The sequence below is a fragment of the Cygnus atratus genome, chromosome Z (genome assembly GCF_013377495.2).
Source record: "Cygnus atratus isolate AKBS03 ecotype Queensland, Australia chromosome Z, CAtr_DNAZoo_HiC_assembly, whole genome shotgun sequence".
In the NCBI taxonomy this organism is placed as follows: domain Eukaryota; kingdom Metazoa; phylum Chordata; class Aves; order Anseriformes; family Anatidae; genus Cygnus; species Cygnus atratus.
Window position 1 is genome coordinate 10,015,703 of NC_066396.1, and position 24,951 is coordinate 10,040,653.

The window sequence follows — 24,951 nt, forward strand, 5'->3', positions numbered from 1 at the left end:
CCCGAGCCCAAAACGTCCCTGGAGCAGGGAGTGATGGTGACAAGCTGATGCCAGCTTCAAAGGAACAAGGGTATCTCCACCCCGATCTCCCGGGGCATAGCCCACGGCGGCAGCAAGGCCATGATCTTCATTGCAAACGTTCGCTCTGAATTGCTGGAGGAAAGAGGGCACAGGAAAAAAAAAAAAAGACTTACATAAATTGAACAGATCTGAGGCTTTTATTAGAAAAGGGAATGTGTTCTGTTTCCGTCTTTTGGGAAATCCAGCTTCACCCAAGAGCAGTTTTGAGTCCTGGAGGAGTCCCAATGTCATCCTGGTGCAGGGAGGCTCCAGGGCTTGTGATGAGGACACTGGCTGGGTTAGCTAAAGGGATCCTGGCTCGTGGTCCTGAGGTAATCCTGTATGCTTCTAGCAAGAGATTCCCTCTGTGGGAAGGCTGCCTGCTTCACACATGAAACCAGGTACAAGGGGAAGGGCCTGAAAAAGAAGGGTGTTGCAGCAACAAGGTCTGTGGTATTCCCCTGTTCCTACTACTAAGTTCACCCCTCCTGAAGAAGACAAGGGGGGAGCTCCCCTGACACATTCAAGCTGCAGCTGAAGGCCAGCAGGCACGCTGAGATAAACCGCCCCCAGTTTAAAGCACAGGGTGCACTGCTGGAGCTCTCATCTGCAGCTGTTTGACATCCCGAATGCCCCACAACACACCTTCCCTGCCCTTCCTGCTGCCCATCTTCCCCCGTGGGCCTCTCCAAGTGCTTCTGCCAGTGAGCAGCAGCCTCCTGCTTTCGGTTCAGCTTCCACAGGGCTTGCACCAGATAAGAGGCAGCAGCTGGGTCACCTGCAAGACACGTCCGAGGAGGAGAGGTGGTGTAATGGGGGAGGACTTTCCCAGCTGCATCACAGGCTCCAATCAGCCCCCGGGCTGGCAGCCAGGACAGAAGCCAAGGCAGATGATGTCAGCCCTGCAGTACAGCCTGCCACTCCTCTGCTTGGGCTGGGGTTTTCTCTGCAAGCAGGGCTGCAGCCCCAGTGCGAGGCTCTGGGAGGGAACCTCGGTCAGGGCTGGGAGCAGCACACGCGGCAGACCCCGCTAAAGCTCACATCCCTACGGTTTTTCAGCACCGCTGGAGCACTGAGCAGAAGGGGCTGGTCCGGGTGCCCATGGGTCACCCCTGCATGCAGCACATGCTTGTGCCTCCCCAAAAAAAGCCTCTCACCTGGCGAGACCTGCAAGCCGTACTGGAAATCCAGCAAGGCCTCCTTGTGCTTCCCCAGCTCCAGGAACTGCGTACCTCGCCCAATGAGGGAAAGCAACCTGATCTTCTGGAGAACCTCCACTTCTGCCAGGAGATTCCCTGTCACGGAAAGAAGAATGCATGCACCTGCAGACAGCACCCTCCAAACACTGCCCCCACATCCCAGGGTAGTGGTAAAACAGGCCACACGTCTACTTGGGCTGTTTGTCTGCCAGCTCCAAGAATATCCCATGGCAGAGCTCAGCTTCAGGCTGCCAGGCTGGGAGAGGCAAGGAGGCAGCAGAGGGAACGAGCAAAAAACACTGAGAGCTCAGTACGTTACATGCCTACAGCTCAACAGCAACCTCGGCAGGCAGCAGCCGGGCCTTTGGCTGCTTATTTGCAAAATCTGGTGCAAATCTGTCCCCTGGAATCCCATATTGAGAAGCTTTCCAGGTGACAACCACTTAATGTCACCTAACAAGGAAGGAGGCAGAGCTGAGGGCAAACCCTAACCCGTCCCTTCAGAGGCCCAGCGTGGCACGGAGCTCACCACACCGGGCCAAGTGTCTCCTGCCAGAGGTGGCAGTGGGACCACAGCCCCGCTCCTTTACCCACCACTGCCGAGCACACAGCTGCGGGCAGCCTCACCTGTCAGTTCGGCGCCAGGCCCACAAAGGGGGAACCGCAAGAGCTCACTGAGGCACCTGCAGGTGGGAGGACAGATGAACTTCAGTGCCATGCCCCGGCTGGGAATTCAGCTGCAAGCTGTCACATCAGCCCCCGCACCGATCTGCGCTCTGCCCACACCAGCCATTGCTGCCTGCTGGGTTCCAGGGGGACTTCATCACCTGCTGAACTGCGTTATGGCCTCCTTGTTCTCGCCCAGCTTGACCCACGCCCAGCCCTGGTGCAGGTAGGCAGCTGCTCTCCATGTGAGGCAGTGCAGACTCTCCCTCTTCTGGGACAGGAGTCGCCCGGCCAGCCCTGTGCCTGGTGAGGGGCTCTCTGGCTGCTCCAGCCCCTCCTCAACTAGTAACAACGCCCGTGGGATCAGGTCAGTTGTCCTGCTGATAACCTCCTCGCACAACGTTATGGCATCCCGGTGCCTCCCGTCCTGCTCCAAGGCGGATGCTGCTTCCAGGAACGCCTCAGGGATCCTGGGCAGAGCTGAGCCACCATCCAGGGGAACCTGGGGAGAAGAGATGGCAGTGCTCAGACAGAGCTGCAGAGCATCCTACCAAGCAGAAAGACCCTGCGCTTACTGGGAACCCAGAGCTGCTGCCCAGCAAAGCTCAGACCCACTCCCACAGATATTGGAGCCTGTGGGGGAGGCAGAAGCTGTGAAGCAGCAACATCCAAGAAGGCAAATCCCTGCTCCTAAAGGGAAGGCCATCCAAAACCAGGCCAACAGCTGCTCCCCACAGTTTAAAGGGAAGCTGTTTCTCCAGACAGCAGTGGCAAGTGGTCACTGGTGTGAATCCAAAGGCAGACATGCCACAGGTGCACACCCCCTGCTCATCTCCTTCACATCTCAAACTAGACACTGAAGCCTGGAGTCCGAGTACGAAGTCCAGGCCCAGGCCTTAGGATGGGGATCTGAACCTCGTGTACCAAGTTCCCAAGGGAACTCTTCACCGAGATACCTGCCTGTTGCTGCAGCCCCTCCTGAAGCACGGCCAGAAAATCCACGTAATGTTCCACCGCTTCAGCCACCCTGCAACAGGGACAGGACACATGGTGGAAGGAGCAAGGTGAGCCCAAGAAGTGCCAACGGCCAGGCTGAACCTGAATCACCAGCCTGCAGGTGCTCCCCGCACTGTACTCGCTCTGGCTACAAGCCCCACGACTTCAGCAGACCTATAACAGCAGCACTGAACTGGGCCATTTCCAGAAGCACGGAGAAAGACCGCAGATCCCAAACAAGCAGCGTGTTGCAAGCAGTCCAGAGGCAGCTGTTACCTCCCCTCCTGAAGACACCGCTGTGCCAGCAGGTACTTCACTTCAGAGGGCTGGCGACGGCGAAGGAGAGAAGCGAGGACTGGTGTGTGGACAAGCAGCTCTGTTCGGATTAGAAAATATGGACTAGAGGAAGCAGCTGATGGAGGGTATTTTTCCAAAGCCTGTGAAACAGGAACAGAAAATATGGTTAGCACAACCCCACTCAAGTCCTAAGCAGCTGCAATCACTTGTTTTTTGGCATCTGCAGATGCACCCAGACAAGCAGAAGGGCCCCATAAGCACAACCACACTGCTCTTACTCACTACAGCACAGCTATTTCCAGTAAAAAGGAAGAGCAAATCAGAATCACAAAGACACAGCATCAGGAGATGTGCAAGACCACCCAGAGGATGCTGCGCCTCAGATTTTGGGCTAAAGGTGCTCTGAGCTGCCTGGAACAGCACCTCCCATCACAGCCACAGACCTGGTTAGACCAGGTTTTGGGCCATCGGTAATGAGAGCTCGCTCTCTGCAGCTGTGTTCGTCTGTTACGCATTTCAAATGTCTGAAGAGCCAACTCAGTGTTTCCTGCTGTGACCTGCTCCTCCCAGACAGACCAAGGCTGCTAGGGCTAATGAACACTCCCTCACAGTCACAATCTGCCTTGTGAAGGCCTCTTTACTAGCTCCTTTATTAAAAGACTGATACGCTCTGACACTAGAGCACAGCCTCTTCTCCCAAGCCGCTGAGAACATGAACTGAGACTCAGAGGTCTTGCTACATCCCATAGCCAGGTGCCAAGCAGGGATTCCTGACCAAGTGGGCTCCTTCGGGCCCACTGCTGAAAAAACAGCAGAGTAAACCAGCCCCCTAGAAGGCAGAAACCTACTTGAAGCTCTGCAGGCTCTGCTGGGTGAAAAACTAGCCTGCAGCAGCAGAACGGGAAGCAGACAAACCTCATAGAGCAGACCCAGGGCCTGCAGCTCCGCATCCGTCTCCCCCAGCTCCTGGTACACGGCTGCCACGTGGGACAGGGCAGGAAGGCACTGGAAATCCACCTGGAGGGCCCGCTTCAGGTGCTGAAGGGCTGTCTGAGGCTTGCCCTAGGTAGACGGGAAGAGATGCAAGTTTCAAGGACATCTTGTTGATACCTTCACCATTCCGCTCTGCTACTCCAGCGATCCCCCTAAGCGAGGGCAGCAGGCTCGTACAGGATATCCCAGCGACTCCCAGCCCCTCTGCACTGCCAGGCTGCCTCGCAGAACTCACCCCACTGCTACAAAGCAGCACACTCGTATCACTAGGCTGCAGCACTTTAGCCTCCCTCCCTCCCTGGAACTGATTTTTGAGCTTCTCTCTTTACATCGATCCTTTATGCTCAGACAAAAACCCTGCCTGGGTTTCGCAGCTGCCCAAGGAGAATGGGGCCACGAGGGTAACTTCTGCTCCACACCTCGTCTTCTTGCAGCAGCCTAGGACCACACAGAGGCAGTGCAGACAGCCCGAGCCTCCCCGTGCAGCTCTCTGCTGTTTCCCCTCTCCTGTCAGCAGGGCAGAGGTTTGGCCATTACCATTTGCTGAGCGCAGCAGCCGAGGCAGGTGTAAATCTGAGCCAGGACCCTCTTGGAGCAGAATCCTCCTGCAGCCTTCTGGAGAAGGGAGAGGGCAGCAGGGTGGTTCCCGGCCTCCAGCTCCTGTAGCCCTAGGACAGACCGACACCTCAGCTCTGCAGCTCCCCTTCCCACCCAGCCTTGCCCCTGACCAAGCACGTGTAGATCCCCCTCACCTTTACCCCTTCTGCGGGGATCCCACAGCCCCCCACAAAGGGACCAGGCCCATGGCTCAGGCCACACTGCACCCCAGTGTGCCCTTTCCCTCCTGCTGCCACAGGGATCTTTTGTTTGACAGAAAAACAACACACACTGTGGAAGCATCCAGTAGAAATAATAGCAGTTTCCAAGCCCAGATACCAAGATGCCTGCCTATGACACCTTCAGATCTGTCACCTCCCTGCTGGAAGCACCACTACCTCCCTAGAGACTTTTGAGAGCTCTGTGGGCAGCATCTCCTGCTCTCCCTACGTGCACGAAGGCCCTGTGTCAGATCGAACACAGCAAGGCAGCGCTGGCGGCCCTGCAGCTGTTGGCAGGACAGCGAGTGAGCAAAAAGCTCCGCCAGGACAGAACACAGCGGTCAGATGAGATCAATCACTTGCTGCAATACCAGGCTACAAGGCTGCACAGCAGCTTTGCGTGGCTCCCACAGCACTGTAATCCAGCAGGAACAATGTGTTTGCGAACAGGCAGGCACCAGAAGACAGACAAAAAAGGACAATCCTCAGAAGCCTTCTGCCAGGCTTCCACTTTCTACAAGATCACTGCAGGGCCCGGATACCAACATAAAGCCACAGACGTGCAGAGAACACCCAGTGACAGCACAGAGGCTTAGCTGGAAGAAAAAGCAGAGAAGCTCTTCGGACACCAAATGGCAAAACTGAGACCCAAAGGCTCAGCCCAGGCCCTTTTCCTACAGAAGAGCCCTGAAACGCCCAAGGGCTGGTTTGCTTGGGAAGAGCAACGGGGACAACAGCAGGGAGAAGGGGCCCTGGGACAAGAGACCAGGGGAAGGAGTGGCAGGGACGGGAATGTCCCCACAAACCTTGCAGGAAGGCTGCTGCAGTGCACAGGGTCTCCTTCAAGTTCTCAGCGCTCTGTACAAGGGACGTGGAGGCCCCCTCGGCCGGCACTCTCCATGCCTTGAGGAGAGCAAGGAGCTCGTTCTCCCCTCTGCCGCAGGGAGCTCTCCCTGACTCCTGTGAGCACACAGAGAGAGAGAGCAGGGAACGCTGAGAGGGAGTGGGAGATAACGATCCCAGGGCACAGGGGAACAGAACTCCCACCAAACCCTTCACAGCGCTCTCTGTGCTGGGGAGCAAGGTCCTACCACCTCCTCGGTGTGACTCCTGACCCCAGTCAGCACCCCACCACCTCAGAGCGAGGTGCAGCTTGAGGGAGGCCCAGCAAGGCAGATCTGGGTGCCGCCTGAGGGCATTTGAAAAGACAGGGACCCCTCACATAACCTGCCCCCCCTAATCAGCAGAAAAGGTTCCTCTCTGTCCCACCATCCACAGTTTTGCTCCCTGCAGAGGCTGCACGTCCACCTGCAGCCCCCTTCCAGCCTGCCCCAGCCACCCAGCTCGGCACCCCAAGGCCTAGGGCCGCAGCACGTGGGAGCTATTCCAGGACCCATGAATGCAGTGGGGCTGTGTGGATGGCAGGCAGAGGATTACTCACGCTGACCGGGAAGCACTCAGATCTCCAAACGCTATGGAAACATTTTGCAGAGTGGGATTTATGACAAACACAATATTTATGTCAGCTCCGCATTCTTGAGCAAACTGACAGGTATTTATTTGGGTCTGCACAGATATAGGTAGGGCACACACTGTGATTAGGTGGAAACTCACAGTGACAGCAAGAAGGCTAAATACGAGCGCTTCTCATCCACCAGGCTAAACGGGGCTGCTGGCAGCAGGAAACAGGTCAGGCACCATCCCTCTGAGAGGCAGGGAGCTGGCTCATGCTCACCCACAGGTGCAAAGCACCAGCAGGATAATGGGGGGCAGCCAGCTTAAGGATCCCCCGAGGCTAAGAGAAGATGACTAATGCACGCTCCAGAGGTGTAGGGGTGATACACTGGAGCAGCACCCACACATGCACAGTTACCTCAGCGCTGCTCAGGAGCTGGAAGAGGCCGGTGACACTTTGCAGGCGGCTGGTGGCCAGCCACCATGCTGCCTGCAGGGCCCCCAGTCGGTGCAAGGGGGCCCGCAGTTCCTCATCAGTTACCTCCTGCAGCACCTTCTGCCACAGCTCCTCTGTGCTGAGGTCCTGCCCGGAGCTTCCACAAGCCTCCAGAACTGGAAGAGAGAGAAGCCAAAAATCAAAAGCAAGCTAAACACAGAAAAACAAGAAACAAAACAGCCATAAGGCAACAGGTCAGCGCTGTGTAACAGACGTCGTCCCAAGAGGGACAAGAAAGGACGAAGCAAGCAAAGACTCCTCGCAATAAGAGATGGGAGGGGGTTACGGGTTTGCCCAGGCTACAGAAGCAGTGCAGGACCCAAGCTCTCGGACAGTGCAGTTAATGACCGCACACACAGGAGACACCTGTGTTTCGTTAAGTCCTCCTGAGGACATTTGCCCAGGAGCAAGCATGTGCCAACACTGCAGATCCCTCTCCGACTTGCAGCCTTTTTCAGCAAGTTTTCTTTGAACCCAGCACAGCATAGTTAACAAAGCCACTTATTTTCTACTGACACTACAACTTTGCTAGAGACTTGGCACCTTATGCCTTGAAAACTCTCATTTCCCTGAAAGCTTTCTGCCCTTCCACAGCAGGCTGACGGCCACGCAACTGTGCATCACCCACAGCCACAAGCAGCTCCACCTCCTCCATTCCTGGCAGACACAGCCTTCCTCGCTCACAGTTCCCCCTCCTCCGGCCAGTTGCGGGACATCACCAAAGCACAGAGATTGTTCTCCTTACCCCTGAGGAGCCCCTGGCGTATTCCTTCTGCTTCTCCTTCGACAACACGGTCAGATGTCCCCATAACAAAGAGCAGGGAGTTGTACAGGACGGTGAGCTCCAGAGGCAAGGTGGGGAGGGCAGCTGGCAGCCCTGTAATCAAAGCCAGTCCGACAAGAAATTGAGTTGCTTGGATGTGGCTTGAAGAAACCCTACAGCCATCCATGCTGATGTATTATCATCCTGCTCTGTGACAACAGAATTTTCCTGTCAAGATTTTTTTGTTGATGTTATTGTCATGAGATTTTAGAGCTTGGGGACTGCACTTCCTGTAGTGACAGCAGATGTCACCCACCTCTCCAGGTACCAATACTGATATAGCCATCCATTTCTCTGCTAGCCAAGCGTTGCAGTCCTCCAGGCCAGAGACCCTCCAGCACTTCCAAGAGGACACCAGCAGCCTACCCTCTTCCAGCACAGATCTATCCCCTTGCAAAGGTTTCCTGTGCTGTGTCTTCCCAGGCGTCGCCACAGGACAACCCAGCCTCTGCTATGCTCTGTAACTGTTCCTTAGAGCATCTCTCTCTCTGCTCAGGATTCCTCCCTGGCCCAGTTACAGCTCCTCAGCGCAACATGAGGACAAGCAGCCCAGTCCTGCAGCTTCACAGAGAAAGGCTTGCTCACCTTTTCCAGGCACCCCAAAGCCTACCTGCATCACCCAGGGCATTGAGGCCCTGGAGCATGTCTAGAGGAGGGCTATGAAGCCGGTGAAGTCTGGAGCACAAGTCCTATGAGTGGCTGAGAGCACTGGGGGTGTTTAGTCTGGAGAAGAGGAGGCTCAGGGCAGGGCTTATGGCTCTCTAAAGCAACCTGAGAGGAAGGTGTGGGGAGCTGGGGTTGGCCTCTTCTCACAACTAAATAGCGATAGGACCAGAGGGAATGGCCTCGAGTAGTGCCGGGGAGGTTCAGGTTGGCAATGAGGAGACATTTCTTCTCAGAGAGAGCGGTCAGGCACTGGGACGGGCTGCCCAGGGAGGTGGTGGCGTCACCGTCCCTGGGGGTGTTCAAGGAAAGGTTGAACGTGGTGCTTAGGGACAGGGCTTAGCGGGTGACAGTGGGGGTAGGGGGATGGCTGGACCAGATGATCTTGGAGGCCTTTTCCAACCTTAATGATTGTGCTTTTGCAGCCCTGCGGTCCGGCGCTTCCACCCCACACAATTCGTGCCCGCAGCCAACATGAAGCCGAGGGCCGGGCCTCCACTCACCCCTCATCCGCAGCAGCAGCTCCCCGAAGGCTCCTCGCTGCTGCCTCGCCGCCGCCTCGGCACCTCGGGGCCCGGCGCACCGCGCTGCCTGCAAGGGACGCACTCACCCGCTGCCCTCGCACCGCAGCCGGCCCGGGAACAGCCCCGGGGGAGCGGGGAGGGAGGCTCCGCACCCGCCATCGCCCTGCCAGGGCCTCGCTCTCGGCCGCCCAGGCGCGGAGGCAGCCGGGCTCCGGGGCCGCCCCCCGCCGCCGCTTCATGGCCGCCGCCGCCGCCTCACAGCCTCCGCATCATGGCGTCCGCCTTCTCGCCCTCCTCTGATTGGCCGCCGCCCTCCCGCCCCGCCGTCCCATTGGTCGTCGGGGCAGGCGGGAAGCCGCCGTTGCCAGGGCAACGACTGGGGGTGCGCGGTGAAGGGGGGATGGCGGCTGGCGAGGTCCAAAACTCGCAGCTGGCGAGCTTCGCCTTCCTGGCTCCATGCGCTGTGGTGCCTCCTGTGGGGCAAAAGCCCCGGGCGCTGAGGGACAGAGACGGGGATGGGGTGGGGAAAGGGGCACGGGAACTGACTGCAGGGAAGGGAGACGTCCCAAGCCACGATGTCCCCAAAGCACAGCCCCCATGCTGCAAGCATCAGGGCATGGGGAGCCCCCCCACAGCCGCTTTCCCCACTGTGGCGGAGGGCTTCAGCCGCTGGTTTTCCACTTAGCACAAGCTGGACACAAAAATTCACCCCGCTGCCTGTTGGGTCTGGCCCACCAAAGAGGGATGAGGAAGTATGGTGGTAGAGCTCCCCTCCTGCACAGACAGACAGGGAGCCACTGCCAAGCAGGGCACAACACAGAGCAAAATGAGTGGCTTCGAGGGGCGTAGGGTGGAAACTTCTCCCCTAAGGATGGCACACTTTGCCAAGGGACACACAGACCAGAAATAAAACATGGAATAACTGCTCCCAGGGCTGCCCCACACAGCTTTGTACACTTCCACCCCAAAAAACAGAGCTCAGGAGCATCCAGCCAGCACTGGTTTGCCTCCAAGTTGTGCCACCAAGAAGAGACCAGGTGCCGTGATGGAGTCCTGGCCTGCTCTAATGCTGCCCTCTTCTCCACCTACCCCCAAGGACATCCATCCCCACAGGACATCCCACAAAGAGTGCTCCGAATTGGGGAGGTGGTGGCCAGGAGGAAGGGAAGGGGCAGGACTGCGCAGCTCCCACCAGTGTGTTTCAGCTCCAGGGGAGAACCAGCCAGCTCTGGTGACAACCTGAAGGGGAGGATACAGGGCAAAGCCTTCTCCCCCAGCCCACCAGGTTTCCCTGGCTTGGACTTTGGCAGGTACCTTCAACCGTACACTTTTTGGGGTTTTAAATAAGCAAGCACAGCCACGTCTGTTCCACCACCAGCAGCATGTTGTCATTCCGAGGTCATCAAGCCTTGGACAAACGTTAACTCTGCCATCCTGAACGTACTCAGAAGAACAGCAGCCAAACAATCAGCTTGAGGGCCATCGGGAAAGGCTTGTAAAGACTAAACATGTCAGTGAAAGAAAGAGGATCTCCAGCCCTTGGAAAACTTTTCTTGACTCTAAATTCTTTGGTGTAGTAGCCAGTCTCCCTTGGCAGAACAGCCAGCACGAGTGGCAGTCCTCTGCCCTCAGCATCGCCACAGTGACAACAATGTACTTGCAGTTTCACTACCACAAGTAGCAAACCCAGCTGAAGTGAGCCGAAGTGCATCCTTAGACCTCTTTGAGAGGACTCGGGGAATGAGGTTACGGTATTTCTGGAGAGGAGACTGCGGCATGAGTAGGCAGAATGATTTGTCTGAAGCGCCCCGATGGAGCTTCAGCTTTTGTCACAGGCTCAAATCTATTAAAACGGGTAATGGCTAAAAAAGCCCTAATTTTGTCTTTAAAAGTCAGAACTTATATTCTGCAGTGGGGACTCAACGCCGTCTGAGACATGTGTGCGTGTTTTTAGGGAGCTGCAGCTCAGTTCCCTCTGCCATGCCGCGGCCTCCCTGGGCTGCAAGCCTCCAGCCCTGGCAGGACCGCAGAGAGGCCACATCTTTGGGAGATGGGGAGCTGAGGAGAGGATGCTTAGCGCTCTGACCATGAACAACAGGCACAGGAAGGCTTGGCGGCATGACGGCAGCTGTTGAAAGAGGACCTAGTCCCAAAGGCGGGAGAGAACAAAGGCCAGTGGCTTGGGTGGCAGCAGCAGGGGTGTCACAGGCCAGTGTAACAGCCTTAGTGACCATAAGGACTTCTGCCAGCACACAGACATTTGGGCAGCAAGCTCCTGACCAGTTTATGAGGTTATGAGACCTATGGGGGCCCCAGCCTTGGGGGTTAGCAACACCTTAACCTCATGTTAAATGAAAATTCACTGGGGAGCTGCTACCTCCATCCCTTCCCTTCTCTCCACACAAATGCACACTCAACCCTCAGCATGACCCCTGTGGTACCTGAGAACCCTTTGGCCACTAAGGAGTCACCGTACACAGCCAAAAAACTATTTCAAGGATGAAACTGCTAAAGCCCATCTAATTGTGGGTTGCCCCCTTCCTATCCCCACAGTTCCCAGCTGCAGGCTGCTGCCCCTGTACTTGTACCAGCACCGCTGTGCATGCAACCAGGTCGCAGTGAGGCAGCCAGGGCAGTTGTGCCAGCTACAACACAGTCCCTGGTTTTGTCAGGTGAAATTAAGCAGGACAGACTCACAGGGCAGGGGAGATGCAAGGCTGAAGTGGAAGAGCACAGGCAGGTGAGGAGGCGGCCAGGCTACAGAAGCCAAAATCAGAGCAGTATAAGCCTCTCTCGAATTGCACCCTAACACGTGAGCAAGCATCAACCACCCTGCTCAGGCAAAATATAACTAAACCTGTCCTCAAGGGATATTTTCTACAGCTGCTGGGCACTTGGGGCTGTTAGCAAGAACTCAAATGATCAGTGAAGCGGCTAGACACTTTCCCTAAGACTCTCCAGGGCAGAGGAGAAGAGCCCGGGAGTTACACAGGCAGTCTGCAGCGAGGAACTCAAGCAGGGGCAGTTACGATGCATGAGTTAAAAACCCAACGGGGACCGGAACAAAAACCAAAGCTTGAAACCCAGGCAAGCAGTCCCCAGCTCTTTCCAGAGGAGAAAGAGATGAAAGGTTTCATAGCACCAAGTAAAGCCACACAGTGGTTCAGGGCAGTAAGAAATCCCAGCTCAGATCAGCAGTGCAGGGGGAATTTAGCTGGAATGCAGCCAGGCACCATGGTCACTATCTCCCACCCCTGCCCACACAAAAATACGTCTCCTGATTGCAAGCAGTCAAGAGCAGGTAGGAGATAGCTCGCTTGCAGCACAAAGCCCCATGCAGAAAAGCAAGGTTAAGAGGGAGATAAGCACCAACTATTGGATCACAGGCGCCATCCTCTGCAGTGCGTGGGATCCCATCAGGGTGACATAAACATCCCCCAGCATGTATGCAGACACCAGCGGGTTAGGCCACCTTGCAGAGGAGTTGTCACACGCTCAGGGCTTTCAAGCAGCTGTTCCCAGCACGCACCAAGGCTGCTCCTGCAGTTAGGACAGCTTCTTCAGATTCCCCCTTACTCCTGACAAGGCCCAGTATAGAGTCTGTCTCTACATCCGGATGCAACTCAACCATTCCCAATAAACTGCTGGAATCCTGTGGCATGTGCTCAGGAGGAGATGGGGAGCCCTGGCTGCTACAGCCCAGTCTGTGTGGCCACTGCCAGGCCAAGACCACCAGTGGAGCCTCTCAGTCGTGGACACAGTTCTCCCTGCTACCACCTTCCCAACAAGCTAAGCCTGCTGCTGGCTGTACAAGACACCCAAGCCTGCTCCCCACTGCCCTTAGTAGTGTTGAGGAAGACTAGGAAAATAGGAGTACAGGGCGGGACGAGCCTCACTACAGACCAACAAACTGGCTTGACAGTGGAGCAGCTGCCACTGAGACCCCAGGAACCATCTGCGTGTGTAATCACGTGCACTTTGATTCCAGCGTGAAAACTGAGCATATGGAGAGAAGCGGTGGCTGCAGGACCCAGCAAGAGGGCAGGGTTGTAGCCTTCCCTTTCCTCCCTTCCCCTTCCCTCCCCTCCTCAGCAATCCCCTTCCAGTAAGTCAATGTCTCTGCTCAGGCAAGGTGACGTTTCCAGGCACCTTGCCGGCCCCTGCAGCCTACCAGCTGCACAGTGGGGACAATTGTCAGGAAAGTAGCAGCAAGACCTCCTGTCGGTGTTTCCCCAGAGGAGCACTTCAGGACTCTTGCTTCTCGGCTTCCTCCTGCTGCTAACAAACTCCCAGCAAGAGCTCCAGCCTCAACCGCTGAGAAACATGCTCCCCGCAGAGCATCGCGGCGAGCGGGGAACAGCTGGCACCGGTCCTTTTGTGCGTCGCTGAGGCAGGGAGCTGGAGATAATAATCCCCGACTGCTGTCGGCAGGCACTCGTTGCTGGCGGCTGGTGTATCCCTCCCGGCCCCAGGGAAGCAGGGAGGTGACCACAGCCTCGGCCGATGAGCAGGTCAGGATCCCCACATCTCCACCGCTACCTGAGCTGAAGCTGGCTGAACCAGGTGCTGACGGCACAGTCCACACGCATCACCAGGGAGATCCCCAGCAGCAGGCAGATGCTGCTCACCACGAAGCCCAGCGACTCAAAGAGGAACCTGCAGGCACAACAGACACGGTAAGGATATCACAGCCAGCATGCTTTGCTCACCCCCAGCGAACAGTTTTCCCTGACAGTGAGAAGCTGCTAGCATCACAGATCCTAAAACCTGAATTACACTCACTCCCCAGCAGTGCATGCTGCCTGCAACCTAGAAGTAAAGCATGCCTCTGGCTCCTGACTAGTTTACATGCTGTTCAGGAAGACACCCAAGTGGGATATGAAAATCCTCAGAGGCCGAGGACACACCAAATGCCTGCTATCCCAAAGGTCTGCATCTCATTTGTGCTCTGGTACCTCTGCCTTTGCCTCCCTGACACGAATATTCCTAGCTTCCAGGTGGGCTCTGAGTGTCCTTGGAAATCAACATAAGGAGAAACTTTAATGCTCTAGCTTGAATCCACCTTCTGAACTTGAAACAAGAATTAGTCAGGGACACTCCTACAGCCCCTACTAGGTAAAAAGTCATGAAAGATGAATCACATGGTCACTTCCAGCATTACTGGCTGTGAACTCTAGCCAAGATGTCAGAGATATGAGCCCTCACCCAGCATCGGAGCAACTCCTGGGACTTACTTTGGGGCAAAGACCTTCCAGACCATGAGGTGCCTCCTGAGGATCATAGCTGCACAAACACAGGCCAGAAGCTGTGGGGGAGACCAGGAAAAACAAGTTACAAGTGACTCTGGAGAGACCTCCTGGGCAGTACATTCACATCTGAAGGTGGTACTAGACCGTGCACACCTGATGGGCTGGTATGGCACACATCAGAAATAAGCAACCCAAAGGATTCCCTTCCTTTGTGTCCTCAAGCCAGGAAACACAAAAAGCTCATGGTGCACACAGGCCCTCTGAGGAAAGGGCTGGTCTGGGACAGCACCAGGGAGGTGAGAGGGACATTCCTGCTGTCCTGCTGCAAGGGCCTGCCCTTTCCCTTGCACTGTCCCTGGTCTGACCACACAGGAGAGCGATTTGAAAGGCTAAACCCCAGAAAGCCACTCACTTCTTTGCTGGGATTAGATTTCTGATGCTGAGCTCCCTACATCACCACAACACGAAAACAGATGAAAACCAGAGCTGGTGCAAATAGAGATGCATGATCAGGATGAGGGGGAGCAGGACTACAACCCTGCAGTTTCTGAACAGATGTTCCTACTCTGGGCAGATGGAAATGAAAAGCAGCCTAATCCGCACTTCTGCTTCCATGTTGGAGCCCTTCCCAAAGCAAAAGGCAAACTGCATGGTTAAGAAGAGGAACTGTGCATCTCCTCTTCCACCTGCAACCAGGTGTATCACCCCTGGGTCTGTCTCTGCCCTGGCTGAGCCCCTTCTCATGTCAGGGTGCCCCATGGTTCTCACAGCACACTTGTTTTCCTCTCGGACAGCCACCCCGCCTCAGCCCATACCTGTGTCCCGAGGACAAAGAGGTATTTCAGCCCCAGCTGCAGCAAAGCAGCAGAGAACTTCTCCGGGGATTCCCGCAGCCTCATCTCCATCATGTGCTCCTCCACCTCTTGCAGCTCCTCCTGGGGCTCCTTCTTGGGTTTCTTCTTCTGTGAGCTGGGCATCTCACACACAAAGGGCCAAAGCAGGAGCAGAGGGCAGCCAACTACCTCAAGGACAAAGGCACATGAAGTTACCAGGAGCCCAGGAGATGAGGAGCAGTCTAGGCTCTGCCGTCACGCCCTGGACGTGCAGGATGCATATACCCCAGCTTCAGCTTGCTGGTCAGGCACAACTGCATGGAGGCTGCAGGCCACAGGCAGCTCTGTGGCCCCAGAAGGGGACAGTGAGGATGCTGCTGTTCAGCTGGTGCCGGAGCCTTCATCACCTCGCGCTCAGCCTGCAGGCCTCCAGACAAGGCAAAGCAGTGAGCCATGCCTGCTCAGGCTCAACGGCCCAGGAAGAAATTGATTTACCTGCGAAGAGGATATGGGAGGCAAACGTGTTGGCGCCCACCAGGACAGCAGGAAGGAGGTTCGTGCTGTGGTCGAGGTGGAAGCCCACGAAGGCTGCATTCCAGTGGATGGCTGGGAAGATGGGCTGGTGGCCCGTGGAATAGAAGAACTGGGAAGCAGCAAGGAGCCAGGAGATGACTGCAAACCAGGGCACTGAAAAAGACTCTGAGAGAGAGAGGAGAAGAGAGGTTGGGGGGGCGGAGAGAGATCAGCATCAAGGAACAAGACGATCCAAAGAAGCCTACTAGGTTTTCTTCCAGCTTCCCTTCCCACACACTCTTCTGAGACACAGAAACTAGTCAGACTGCTAGCACAGGACACAGTGAGTGGCCAGGCATTCCCCCTGCTGCCCACCCTGCTCCTGGACTCTGTCAGTGGCAATGGGCTTGGTGGCTGCTCACACTCTGGTGAGAAGGGATGGGGGTAGGATTGCCTCCTTCTCCCACATTGCCTCCCACTTCTCTTCTAATACAGGATTTAAGCAGTCTAAAAGAAACCAGGAGGATCCTCCAAGGCGGATCAGTGCACTGCCATTCCCCAGGAGTGGAGACAGGGCCCCACCTCTCCCACTGGAATCAGGACAAAGCTGCTGCAGATGAGGCTCAGGGTGCACATCCAAAGGACACTCCACCGAGCCCCAACTCACCAGTGTCTCCTGCGAGGCTTCTGGCACGCGCGTGGATATGCAGCAGCACAAAGGCCTCCAGGAAGAGGAGCAGGAAGGCGAGACTCAGCCGCTCGCTGTGCAGGAGCATCAAGAGGAAGCCCAGCAGGGTGAGTGCTATGACTAGGGCCGCCGAGTACACGCTGCCTAGCCCATACGCTGCGACCGTGGCCCTGCAGCCGCCCCGCTCCAGGTGATTCTTCTGAGACTCCTGCATCCTCCTGTAGATCTGAGGTATGACGTGGAGGAAGTTGACTTCGGAGCTGGGAACACCCTGGTAGGGAGTGACGATGGATCCTGCCGACTCCCGCGTGTCCTTTGCAAACACCGTCATGGGATGGCACAGCAGGAGCAGCAACCCCACGGACGTCAACCCGTAGACGGCCCAGGGAAAGGCGACGACTGCCACCTGCACCAGCTCCTGCAGCTTGCCGAGAGAGTCCTCGACGCTGGAGGCAACGGCCCAGTAGCAGGCAATGCAGAGGACCACCAGCGGGAAACCCCAGCGCACAAAGAGCACGAGGGGGTCCGAGCTGTTCAGGTTGCCGTAGTGTCGCAGCCAGCTCCGCACTGCATACACCATCCCGGCCAGCAAGGCCACGCACAGGAGGTAGAAGAGGTTCTTGGCCCGCGTGTTTCTCAGGCTGGCAAGAGGCGCAAGGAAAACAGAGGGCCGGCACTGAGGGATTTCTTCACGGCACTGGTGGAAGAAACCGGAGAGGCGCACGCAGACCAGAAGCACGGCCACGAGGCACAGCAGGTACCAGCTCTCTTTCCGGTAAGAGGAAAAGCCAAGGAGCTGCTGCTTGGGGCCTTCTGGCACAGTGAGGCGACCGTCCCAGTGGAGCTTCCCCACCAGCAACGTCACCAGTGAGGCCAGCAGGAATGGGGCCACCCGGGCCTCAGCCACCACAAAGCTATCGGAAAACATAGCTCCACAGCGGAAAAGGAGAATGCCCATGGGGAAGGCCAGTACCAGCCACGCTCGCAGCCTCTGCCTCGGGCCAATGCTGGCCAAGGGTGGCTGGCTGCCCACCAAACGGGCTCGTTTGGGATGTCGGCCCCACCAGTGCCAGAAAAAGCCCAGCTGAGAAGCTGCGGCTGCACAAGACGACAGCAGGAGGAGATCCAGCCCCTCCTGGGTGAACGTGCAGGCGAGACCTAGCAGAACAGCCACCACCAGGCCCCAAAGCAATGGGTAAAGGAGGCAGCTGCGATAGAAAGAGTCTGACACTGCGGCCAGCTCTGAGGCCACGTAGCAGAGCAAGCAGGAAGCAGCAATGAGGGCACAGCCCCCCACCATACGCAGGGGATGGAAGCGGGCCCAGGACTGGGTGCACAAAGCCCGTGCCTCCCGCAGATAGAGCTGGAAGCGACTGATGAGGCTTCTGAGCCTGGACTCCATCTCTGGAGGTGTCAGCGTCGCCCCCTGCGCCTGGGCCAAGAGCTGAGTGTGCTCCTCCACGGCGCTGGAGAAGAGCTCCTGTAGGCGCTGGAGCTGCTCTGCTGGCAGGTCCTGAGCCACGAGCGAGTAGGAGCGCAGGAAGCGATCCACCTGTAGCAGGAGAGAGCACACAGGGTCAGAAAGCAGCACTGGGAAAGGGATTCACCATCACCTTCCTCACACAACCCCTTCAGAATGGAATTATTCTGAGCCCAATGTCGACTTTCACACTTTCACCTTCCTTTTTTTTTTTTTTTCTCCTGAGGATAAACATCAAATTTAAATAGCTTGTAGTGGATCAGAACAAACTGTTCTCTCTTTTTGAGTACAGGTACATTAATGCATTGTACCACAGGCTAAGGAGAGCTCCTTCTGCCTCTTACTTCAAGACCACAGGAACAGAGCCAGCTGTAATCCCAAAGTTTTAAGAAAAGCCTTAAGAGGGCATTAGCAGGGCAGGGCACCTGTGCAAGCATCAAGCTGCTCAGCAGTGTAGATCAGCTCAATCCCAAAAACACATTCACATGGCCTCCAGTCACCCCAGAGTGCAGGCAGAATCAGCCTGCCCCTGCCCACAAATGGCAAACGTTCGCACTAGCTCTCCCCCAGGCTTGCACGACCTCCCTGGTAAGCCAACGCTTCTTAAAAACCAACGTGATCAAGCCAGAAACCTCCTCAGACAACTAAGTGCAAATATTTAAATAGACAGTACTGGATGAGGCTAACTCCTCGCAGACAATGATGAATATTCTCAGTGACTAACGGACAGTAAATTACATTGTCATCTTTAAATGACAAAGCACCCTGCTCCTCTGCAAACACACTGCAGACACCGAACACTTCTGCCTTCCCATCAGCAATCATATCTTCTCCAGCAGGCTGAGGGCAGCTCCCACACAAGAAGCTGTGTGCAGCAAATTCCCCACGTGTCCAGGAGCCGGGACTGCACAACTAACCCCCGTTACTACCCCAGGGCTATCAGCAAGTCTCTCCCTGCTGTCACCATGCAAGAGAAAAACAGCTCAGAAGGCTGTGCCTGTACCTGCTTGGCATTGACGTGATAGACGGAGAGCTGCTGCAAGGCTGCAGACACAGCATCGCCGTCCCCGGAGAACACCTCAGCCATCACCTCCCCGATGTTACTGTAGGGGATGGGCACCCCCAGCAGCAGGGCCACGGTGGGCACCAGGTTCACCTGGGGAACGGCCTCGGGCTCCTGGAGAGACAGGGGAGGAATGAGACTTTTGGCAAGGACACAGCAACGTGGACTTTCACCTGGGAGAGGGGATGCATCCCTGGGAGAGGGGAAGGCATCCCTGCCGAGAGAAGAGGCTGTGGAAGACAGGAGGGGTTAAAGCATGGGAAGCTCAGCCCTGCTGAGAATAGATGAGGGAGGATGCCTGCAGGTCCTATGGTCTGGTTCTGTCTATCTGACAGCTCATCAGGCCTCACTCAAACGCTCCTCACAGCTGGAGGGGCCTGAATCCCTCTGAGGGTCTGTGACTGGGTCCCAAACACTGGCTCCACATTTCCACTTGCTCAGGAAGGTGACAGACTCCCCAGCCCTCTCAATCCAAACAACCCTGATCGAGCTGTAACCCTCTGTACTGTTACCCTCTGTACCCCACGATGCAGTTTTCCCCCTGGATGCCACCTCAGGCAGTGGCAGCTATGGATCAGCTGCTTCTCACCTCAGGAGGGTCAGTGCCAAACAGGGGTGTTTTGCTGTACACAAACAGTGCTGCATTCACTTCCTTCTCGCTGTCACCACCGTGGTCTCCAGTCTCTGTCATGCCATGGTCCCCAGCCACCAGAAGAAGGGTGTCATTCCCCAGATGTTCCACCAAGGACCTGGCACCACGATACGGAAGGTCAACCTTTAGAAGCACAGGTGGGAGACAACATGTCCCCACAGAGCCTGCCTGCACAACAGAGGTGAAGCCCACAAAAGGACCTGAGCAAAACTAAGTGCTGACACAAAGCCCTAACAACTAAACCAGGGACGAGGGTAATGGATGCTTCAAAAATGAACTGAAAACTCAGAGCCCTGAGACAGAGTGGGCCAATGTTGCCTAAAAGACCTGTGAACAGTGCCTGGTTCCTTAAGGCCTTAAGGGACCTCTGAAAAAGTACGATTCAGAAGGAACATTCCCAGTAGGAACAAATTTCAGGCTGATCCTATTTGGGAGTTGTCTATTGTTGTCACATTGCGTGAGCAATCTCCTACTTTTAAGGAAGAAAGAGGGGATTTGTCCCTGAAGGATGCAAGAAGTATGACACGATGTATGCTGCATTCTCACATGCAGAAAAGCAGGTTACTCCCTCCTTCCAGCAGCAAAAATGAAATCAATCCTGAGCCAAAAACCACAGCATTTTGCGCTGTGTGATCAGAACTTCTGGATTCCATTCTGCCCTCTGACACAAAGGCACAACTCACAAGCCTGCACAGTAAATGCAGCATTCCCTAGCCAGGGTTCTCCAAACGCTTTTCAAATATTAGCCAAGCTTCAGTGTGACAATCTCTATTTTAGACATGCAGGAAGTGAGGCTCAGCTGTACTCCACGTGCACCACCACCTGATGGTTTGGTTGAGAACCGAGGCTCCAAGATCTGAAGACAACCTCGGCTTCAAAACCAAACCTTGTTCTTTGCCATTCCCTCACAAATGTATGTCTACACAACTGAGACTGTCCCACAGCTGGGGTTTTAGCTGCTGCTGGCGGTCACAGACATTTTCTGTGGTAACAGGCACAGTAAACGCTCCCTCTTGGCCTCTCCATCCATAAACGCCTTGGGAAGATCTCACCAAAGTGGCTGAAAGCAGGAGCCAGCTGGCAATCCCCACCACTGCTGTAATCACCTGAGCATCTCATTCATCTGGGTGAGCTTCTTAGCCATTTCAGGATGGTCAGGTCCGTGTTTGTGCCCGCAGTGGTCCACACCGAGGAAGTGAGCAATCAGCAAGTCCCACTCACCACTGTCCACTGCAGAAAAAGAGAAGCCTTGTCACATAACAGCCAAGGATTTGGGAATGTGTTCTCCTCCCGGATCCCTTTGCCAGGGCTGTCTGGCTACCTCTCAAAACTGCTGATTCTTCCCCTCCTGCCATCTTCACTCCCATCTTTCAAGCAGATCGGTTAAAGTTTTAACAGAGGCACACTCTTGACCTCTGCACCTTGATGCCATGCTGTGGGGAGCCCAACACCTGGCAAGTGCCCCAATATCCATATTTTTCATTCAACACCCCTCAGGAGAGGAATGGCCCAATGTCACCCAAGTCATCTTGAAATACCCTTAACTCAAACTGACATAAACTGAGCTAAACCAAGGGGAGGCTCAGGAAAAGGAGAATGCAGAAACACAGTCCTTCCCTGGAGGTATTTCAGGTCAGACTCAACATGCCTTGCTGCGTCCCACCTGGGACATGGGCCTGCCACACCACTGCTGTCCCTAGGTATAAAGTCACCCCAGCCCCTCTCCTCTGCTCTGGGGTCTTCACACATGAAAACCAACAAGCTTGCAGCTCAGTGACAAACTGCATCTCTCCTACAAGGCAGCACCCACTGCTGGGGCAAATTCCCCACCTTCCCCGTAAAAGAACGCTGCAACTTTGATGTACCTAGATATATGCACAGATAGAGCAAGGAATATTTCCCCTAGTCCCACGTGCTCAAAGAGGAGTCTGAAATCTCACAAAATTCACAGATCAGTCTCACACTTCACTTTCTCCCCAAGACTGTGATATCAACACTGAAATTCTGCTGAGCGCAGCGCTGTGCCCCAGCCTCCCACTGCATAGCTGCACTACTGGGTATGTCCTAGGGCACTGCTCAGGTAGCCATGTACCAAAATTACATGTGAGAAGAGAGCTGGTCCTCCTGCTCCATCCTGCCAGTGTACTTCTAGGATAGCTTTAAACTGTACCCCAGTCCTACCAATCTCTGCTCTTTCCCAGACAAAGGAAAAGTATTTAGAGAAGCAGTTACAGGCCCTGAAAGCTGGTTTATCTGTGGAAATCCAGCAAGAGCACTGTAATCCCTAGGCAGCAGACAATAATGGGTGAGACTGCCCAGCACCACTCTGGAATAGAATAAAATTCCACAGTCCTACCCCAAACTTGCAGCAGGACCCCTGCATAAGATAAAGGGTTACCAAGCCCCGGGGGAAGAGATGCTTACCAGTTGGATAGAGATGCTGCAGGATCCCATTGTCCACAGTGTGAAGATCCTTCACGTTGAAAGAAGGGAAGAAATAAGAGCGGAAAAACTTCTTTGGGAAGAGTCCTTCCCAAGTGTCATCACCCATGAAGACCACTCTTCTTCCTGAGGCAGAAAGAAAGGAATTAATGGGAGCAGGGAGCACACCTGAGTCATGCCATTACCCACGTTAGTGAAAAGAGCCCGGGCAGATCCAGGTCAGGCTCTGGAGCACTGGCTCCTCTCCAACCCACACTCAAAAGTGACCTAAAATTAAAATTCTGGGCTCAGACCTGAAACTTGAGAGTGATGGGGCTTCGTATGCAGAAAAGAGAAGGCAAAAGCACGGCAACTTTCCATCGCCCTCACTCTGCCCATCCCCGTCCTGTCTGCCACCAGCCACCCCTTGATTTTTTCACAGAGCCTCTCCAGCATGGGAGCAGGAACCATAACCCTGCACAGGGTCTACCGGCATTTTTGGCCTCTGATGATTTACTGCACGTGCCCACCTTTCTCATGCACAGGGAAGCTGACAGACCAGCACTGCTGCCTCACCCCAGGCACAGGCATGACTAACATCCATGCTGCACTGAGCCCTAGAAGGAAATCTCTGGGTGACACAATCACAGAATGGCTGAGGTTGGAAGGGACCTCTGAAGATCACCCAGTCCAACCCCCTGCCGAGCAGGATCACCCAGAGCACACTGTGCAGGATGGCATCCAGGCGCGTTTTTTAGAATATCTCCAGAGAAGGAGACTCCACAACCTCTCTGGGCAACCTGTTCAAGTGCTCGGTCACCCTCACAGTAAAGGAATGCCCTCTCATATTCAAACGGAACCTCCTGTGCTTCAGTTTGTGCCCGTTGCCCCTCATGCTGTCGCTGGGCACAACTGAAAAGAGACAGGCTCCATCCTCTCAACATCCTCCCCTCAGATATTTAAACACATTGATGAGGTCTCTCCTCAGTCTTCCTTTTCCAGGCTAACCAGGCCCAGTTCTCTCTCTCCACTCCATCATCCCACCCTAACAAGCTCTTTACAGCACACCCAGGCAGCACCAAACTACAAAGAAAACGCGGTGACAGCCGCAGGCACCCTGTGTGACGCCCCACGACATACCTGTCCCCAGCTCTGCCCCTATCAGACCTATCACCCGACTGCAAACACAACCCTCTGGCAATGCCCTTGGCTTCTCACAGCCACTCCTGGTGGTGACCTTGTGACAGTCACTGCCTCTACAGCCACCTTCACGGGCTTTCTCACAATCTTTGTAGAAATCCCAGCCATGTTCCCATCTGCTTCCTACTCTCAGTTCATGCCAGAGAAATCCAGCCTGCATGACAGCTCTGGCCGAGACAAGTGACATCTGGGCAAGGGTGAAAAAATTAGCTGATGGGTAGAGGTGTGGTAAACAGCTCCCTCACCAAGGAGAGAGAAGAATAAAGGTCCTGACCATCGTTTTCCGTGTTCCCCCTCCCGGCTGGACACCACACGTACCGTTCTGCCCCAGCTGTGCCAGCAGGTTGTCCTCCTGGATGGCGTAGGTGGCAAAGTTGCTGCCCACGTCGATGAACGTGGGCAGCGAGCCGGTGGTGAGCCCCTTGATGCGCTGCATGGTGGCGGTGGGGGGATCAGCTCGGAAGCGGTAGAGGCGGGCATGGCGGGGCTGGGAGCTGGCCAGGTGGTGCAGGAAACTCAGCTTGTTCTCGTAGGGCAGCGGGCTGACCTTGGCTGGGTTAAACCTGGCGAACTCGAAACGCAGGGCATCGATGATGACCAGCACGGCCTTGGGAAAGCGCCGGGGCACCCAGCAGGAGCCTGGCGGGAGGCTCTGCTTGTCCCACGGCGGTGGCACAAGCGGGTCTGAGCAGGAACTGCTGTTGGCGAGCTCGATCCGGGTGAGCAGGAAACCGCTCATAAAGAGCCCGATACCAGCAAAAAAGAGAAAGCAGACCCAGGCCAGGAAGAGCAGCACTGGCCACCGCTGCATCCTGCGGGGAAGAACGGGTAAACTCAGTCCCCTACGGCTCTGCCGGGGCCAGGTGACAGCCACCCCGCCAGCACCCACCCCTTGCACCCTACTGTCCCTACAAACCTCCCCTGCACGAACCCGGGGCAATGCCCCTTGTGCTGCCACCACCCCCTGCCACCCCCAGCCACCCCCCGGTACCCCAACTCCCCTCCGCCACCCCCTGACTCTCCCAGCCTGCTGCCTACCCCCCTGCCCCCTTCCCCGCTCCCCCAAACCCTCTCTGCACCCCCAAACCCCCCTGACACCCCCACACCCCTACCACCAAACACCGCTCCCCTGCCACCTCTCGCCCCCCAGCGCCCCTTCCCCGTGCCCCCACTCCCCCCTCAAGCCACCCCGCCGCCCCCCAACCTCTCCCCAAAATCCCCCCACGACCCTCCCCCACCGCTCCGGTCCCTTCCCCACCCTCCTCACCGCCCCGGAGCCCCCCCACCCCCCCCACCCCCGGCGCCCCCCCCGCCCCCGGCGCCCCCCGGCCTCGCTCACCTGCGGCCTCCGCGGCCCGGCCTCCGCCGCCCTCGGAAGCGCCCAGCGGCGGCGAGGCGAGGCGAGGAGGAGGCGACAGCGGCCCCCGGCGGCCGGGAGCCGTTCCCCAGAGCGGAGTCCTCCAAAAAACCTCTTTTTTTTTTTTTTTTTTTTTTTTTTTTAGGGAGCCGAGGCCCTCCCTCAAGCTCAGCCAGAGCGGGGGCTTCGTTAGTTAATTCAGCGCCACCGGCGGGGCTAGGGGAAAATCCCCGCCGCCTGACCCTCAGCCCCGAAGCAGTCCCTTGGGGTCGCAGGGCTCCTGGGAGGTTTGTCCTCCGCAGCATGCACGGCTCGGGTCCCCGACACACTCCTGTGCTGCTCCCCTTCCCCTCCGAAAGCGCCACGAGCCCTCGCTGGGTGCTGACACCAGTTGCACCAGTACCCAGTGCACCCCAGTCCCCGTCCCCTTGGGATGGCAGCGACAGCTCGAGCCACCACGTGTGAGGTGAAACCCAGCCTGGTGCGAGGCTGCACGCAAGTCCAG

The 24,951-nt window shown here is 56.2% G+C and overlaps 2 protein-coding genes across 2 annotated transcripts; both read right to left on the reverse strand.

Moving 5' to 3' along the window:
- Positions 1-200: 200 nt before the first annotated feature.
- On the reverse strand, positions 201-9,282 carry FANCG (FA complementation group G). Its single transcript, XM_035563806.2, has 14 exons — positions 9,143-9,282; positions 8,970-9,057; positions 7,726-7,857; positions 6,903-7,096; positions 5,836-5,989; positions 4,749-4,879; positions 4,134-4,280; positions 3,198-3,358; positions 2,886-2,952; positions 2,087-2,427; positions 1,887-1,942; positions 1,218-1,355; positions 706-838; positions 201-477 (listed from the first exon to the last, which is right to left on the reverse strand). The coding sequence occupies exons 1-14, from the start codon at positions 9,227-9,229 to the stop codon at positions 360-362; spliced, it is 1,947 nt and encodes a 648-aa protein (XP_035419699.1). The 5' UTR covers positions 9,230-9,282; the 3' UTR covers positions 201-359.
- Positions 9,283-10,356: 1,074 nt separating this feature from the next.
- Positions 10,357-24,477, reverse strand: PIGO (phosphatidylinositol glycan anchor biosynthesis class O). Its single transcript, XM_035563885.2, has 11 exons — positions 24,429-24,477; positions 23,408-23,901; positions 21,893-22,036; positions 20,575-20,698; positions 19,406-19,565; positions 18,757-18,930; positions 16,253-17,825; positions 15,568-15,771; positions 15,055-15,257; positions 14,225-14,295; positions 10,357-13,646 (listed from the first exon to the last, which is right to left on the reverse strand). The coding sequence occupies exons 2-11, from the start codon at positions 23,898-23,900 to the stop codon at positions 13,526-13,528; spliced, it is 3,267 nt and encodes a 1,088-aa protein (XP_035419778.1). The 5' UTR covers position 23,901; positions 24,429-24,477; the 3' UTR covers positions 10,357-13,525.
- Positions 24,478-24,951: the final 474 nt, after the last annotated feature.

Coding starts and splice junctions, on each gene's coding strand:
- PIGO (XM_035563885.2), bottom strand. CDS start 23,900: ATGCAGCGGTGGCCAGTGCTGCTCTTCCTGGCCTGGGTCTGCTTTCTC. Junction 22,037..23,407: donor GGCACAGCTGGGGCAGAACG/GTACGTGTGGTG, acceptor TTTCTGCCTCAG/GAAGAAGAGTGGTCTTCATG. Junction 17,826..18,756: donor ATCACGTCAATGCCAAGCAG/GTACAGGCACAG, acceptor CTCCTGCTACAG/GTGGATCGCTTCCTGCGCTC.
- FANCG (XM_035563806.2), bottom strand. CDS start 9,229: ATGAAGCGGCGGCGGGGGGCGGCCCCGGAGCCCGGCTGCCTCCGCGCC. Junction 9,058..9,142: donor CCCTGGCAGGGCGATGGCGG/GTGCGGAGCCTC, acceptor CGTCCCTTGCAG/GCAGCGCGGTGCGCCGGGCC. Junction 478..705: donor CAGCAGGAAGGGCAGGGAAG/GTGTGTTGTGGG, acceptor CTTCTTTTTCAG/GCCCTTCCCCTTGTACCTGG.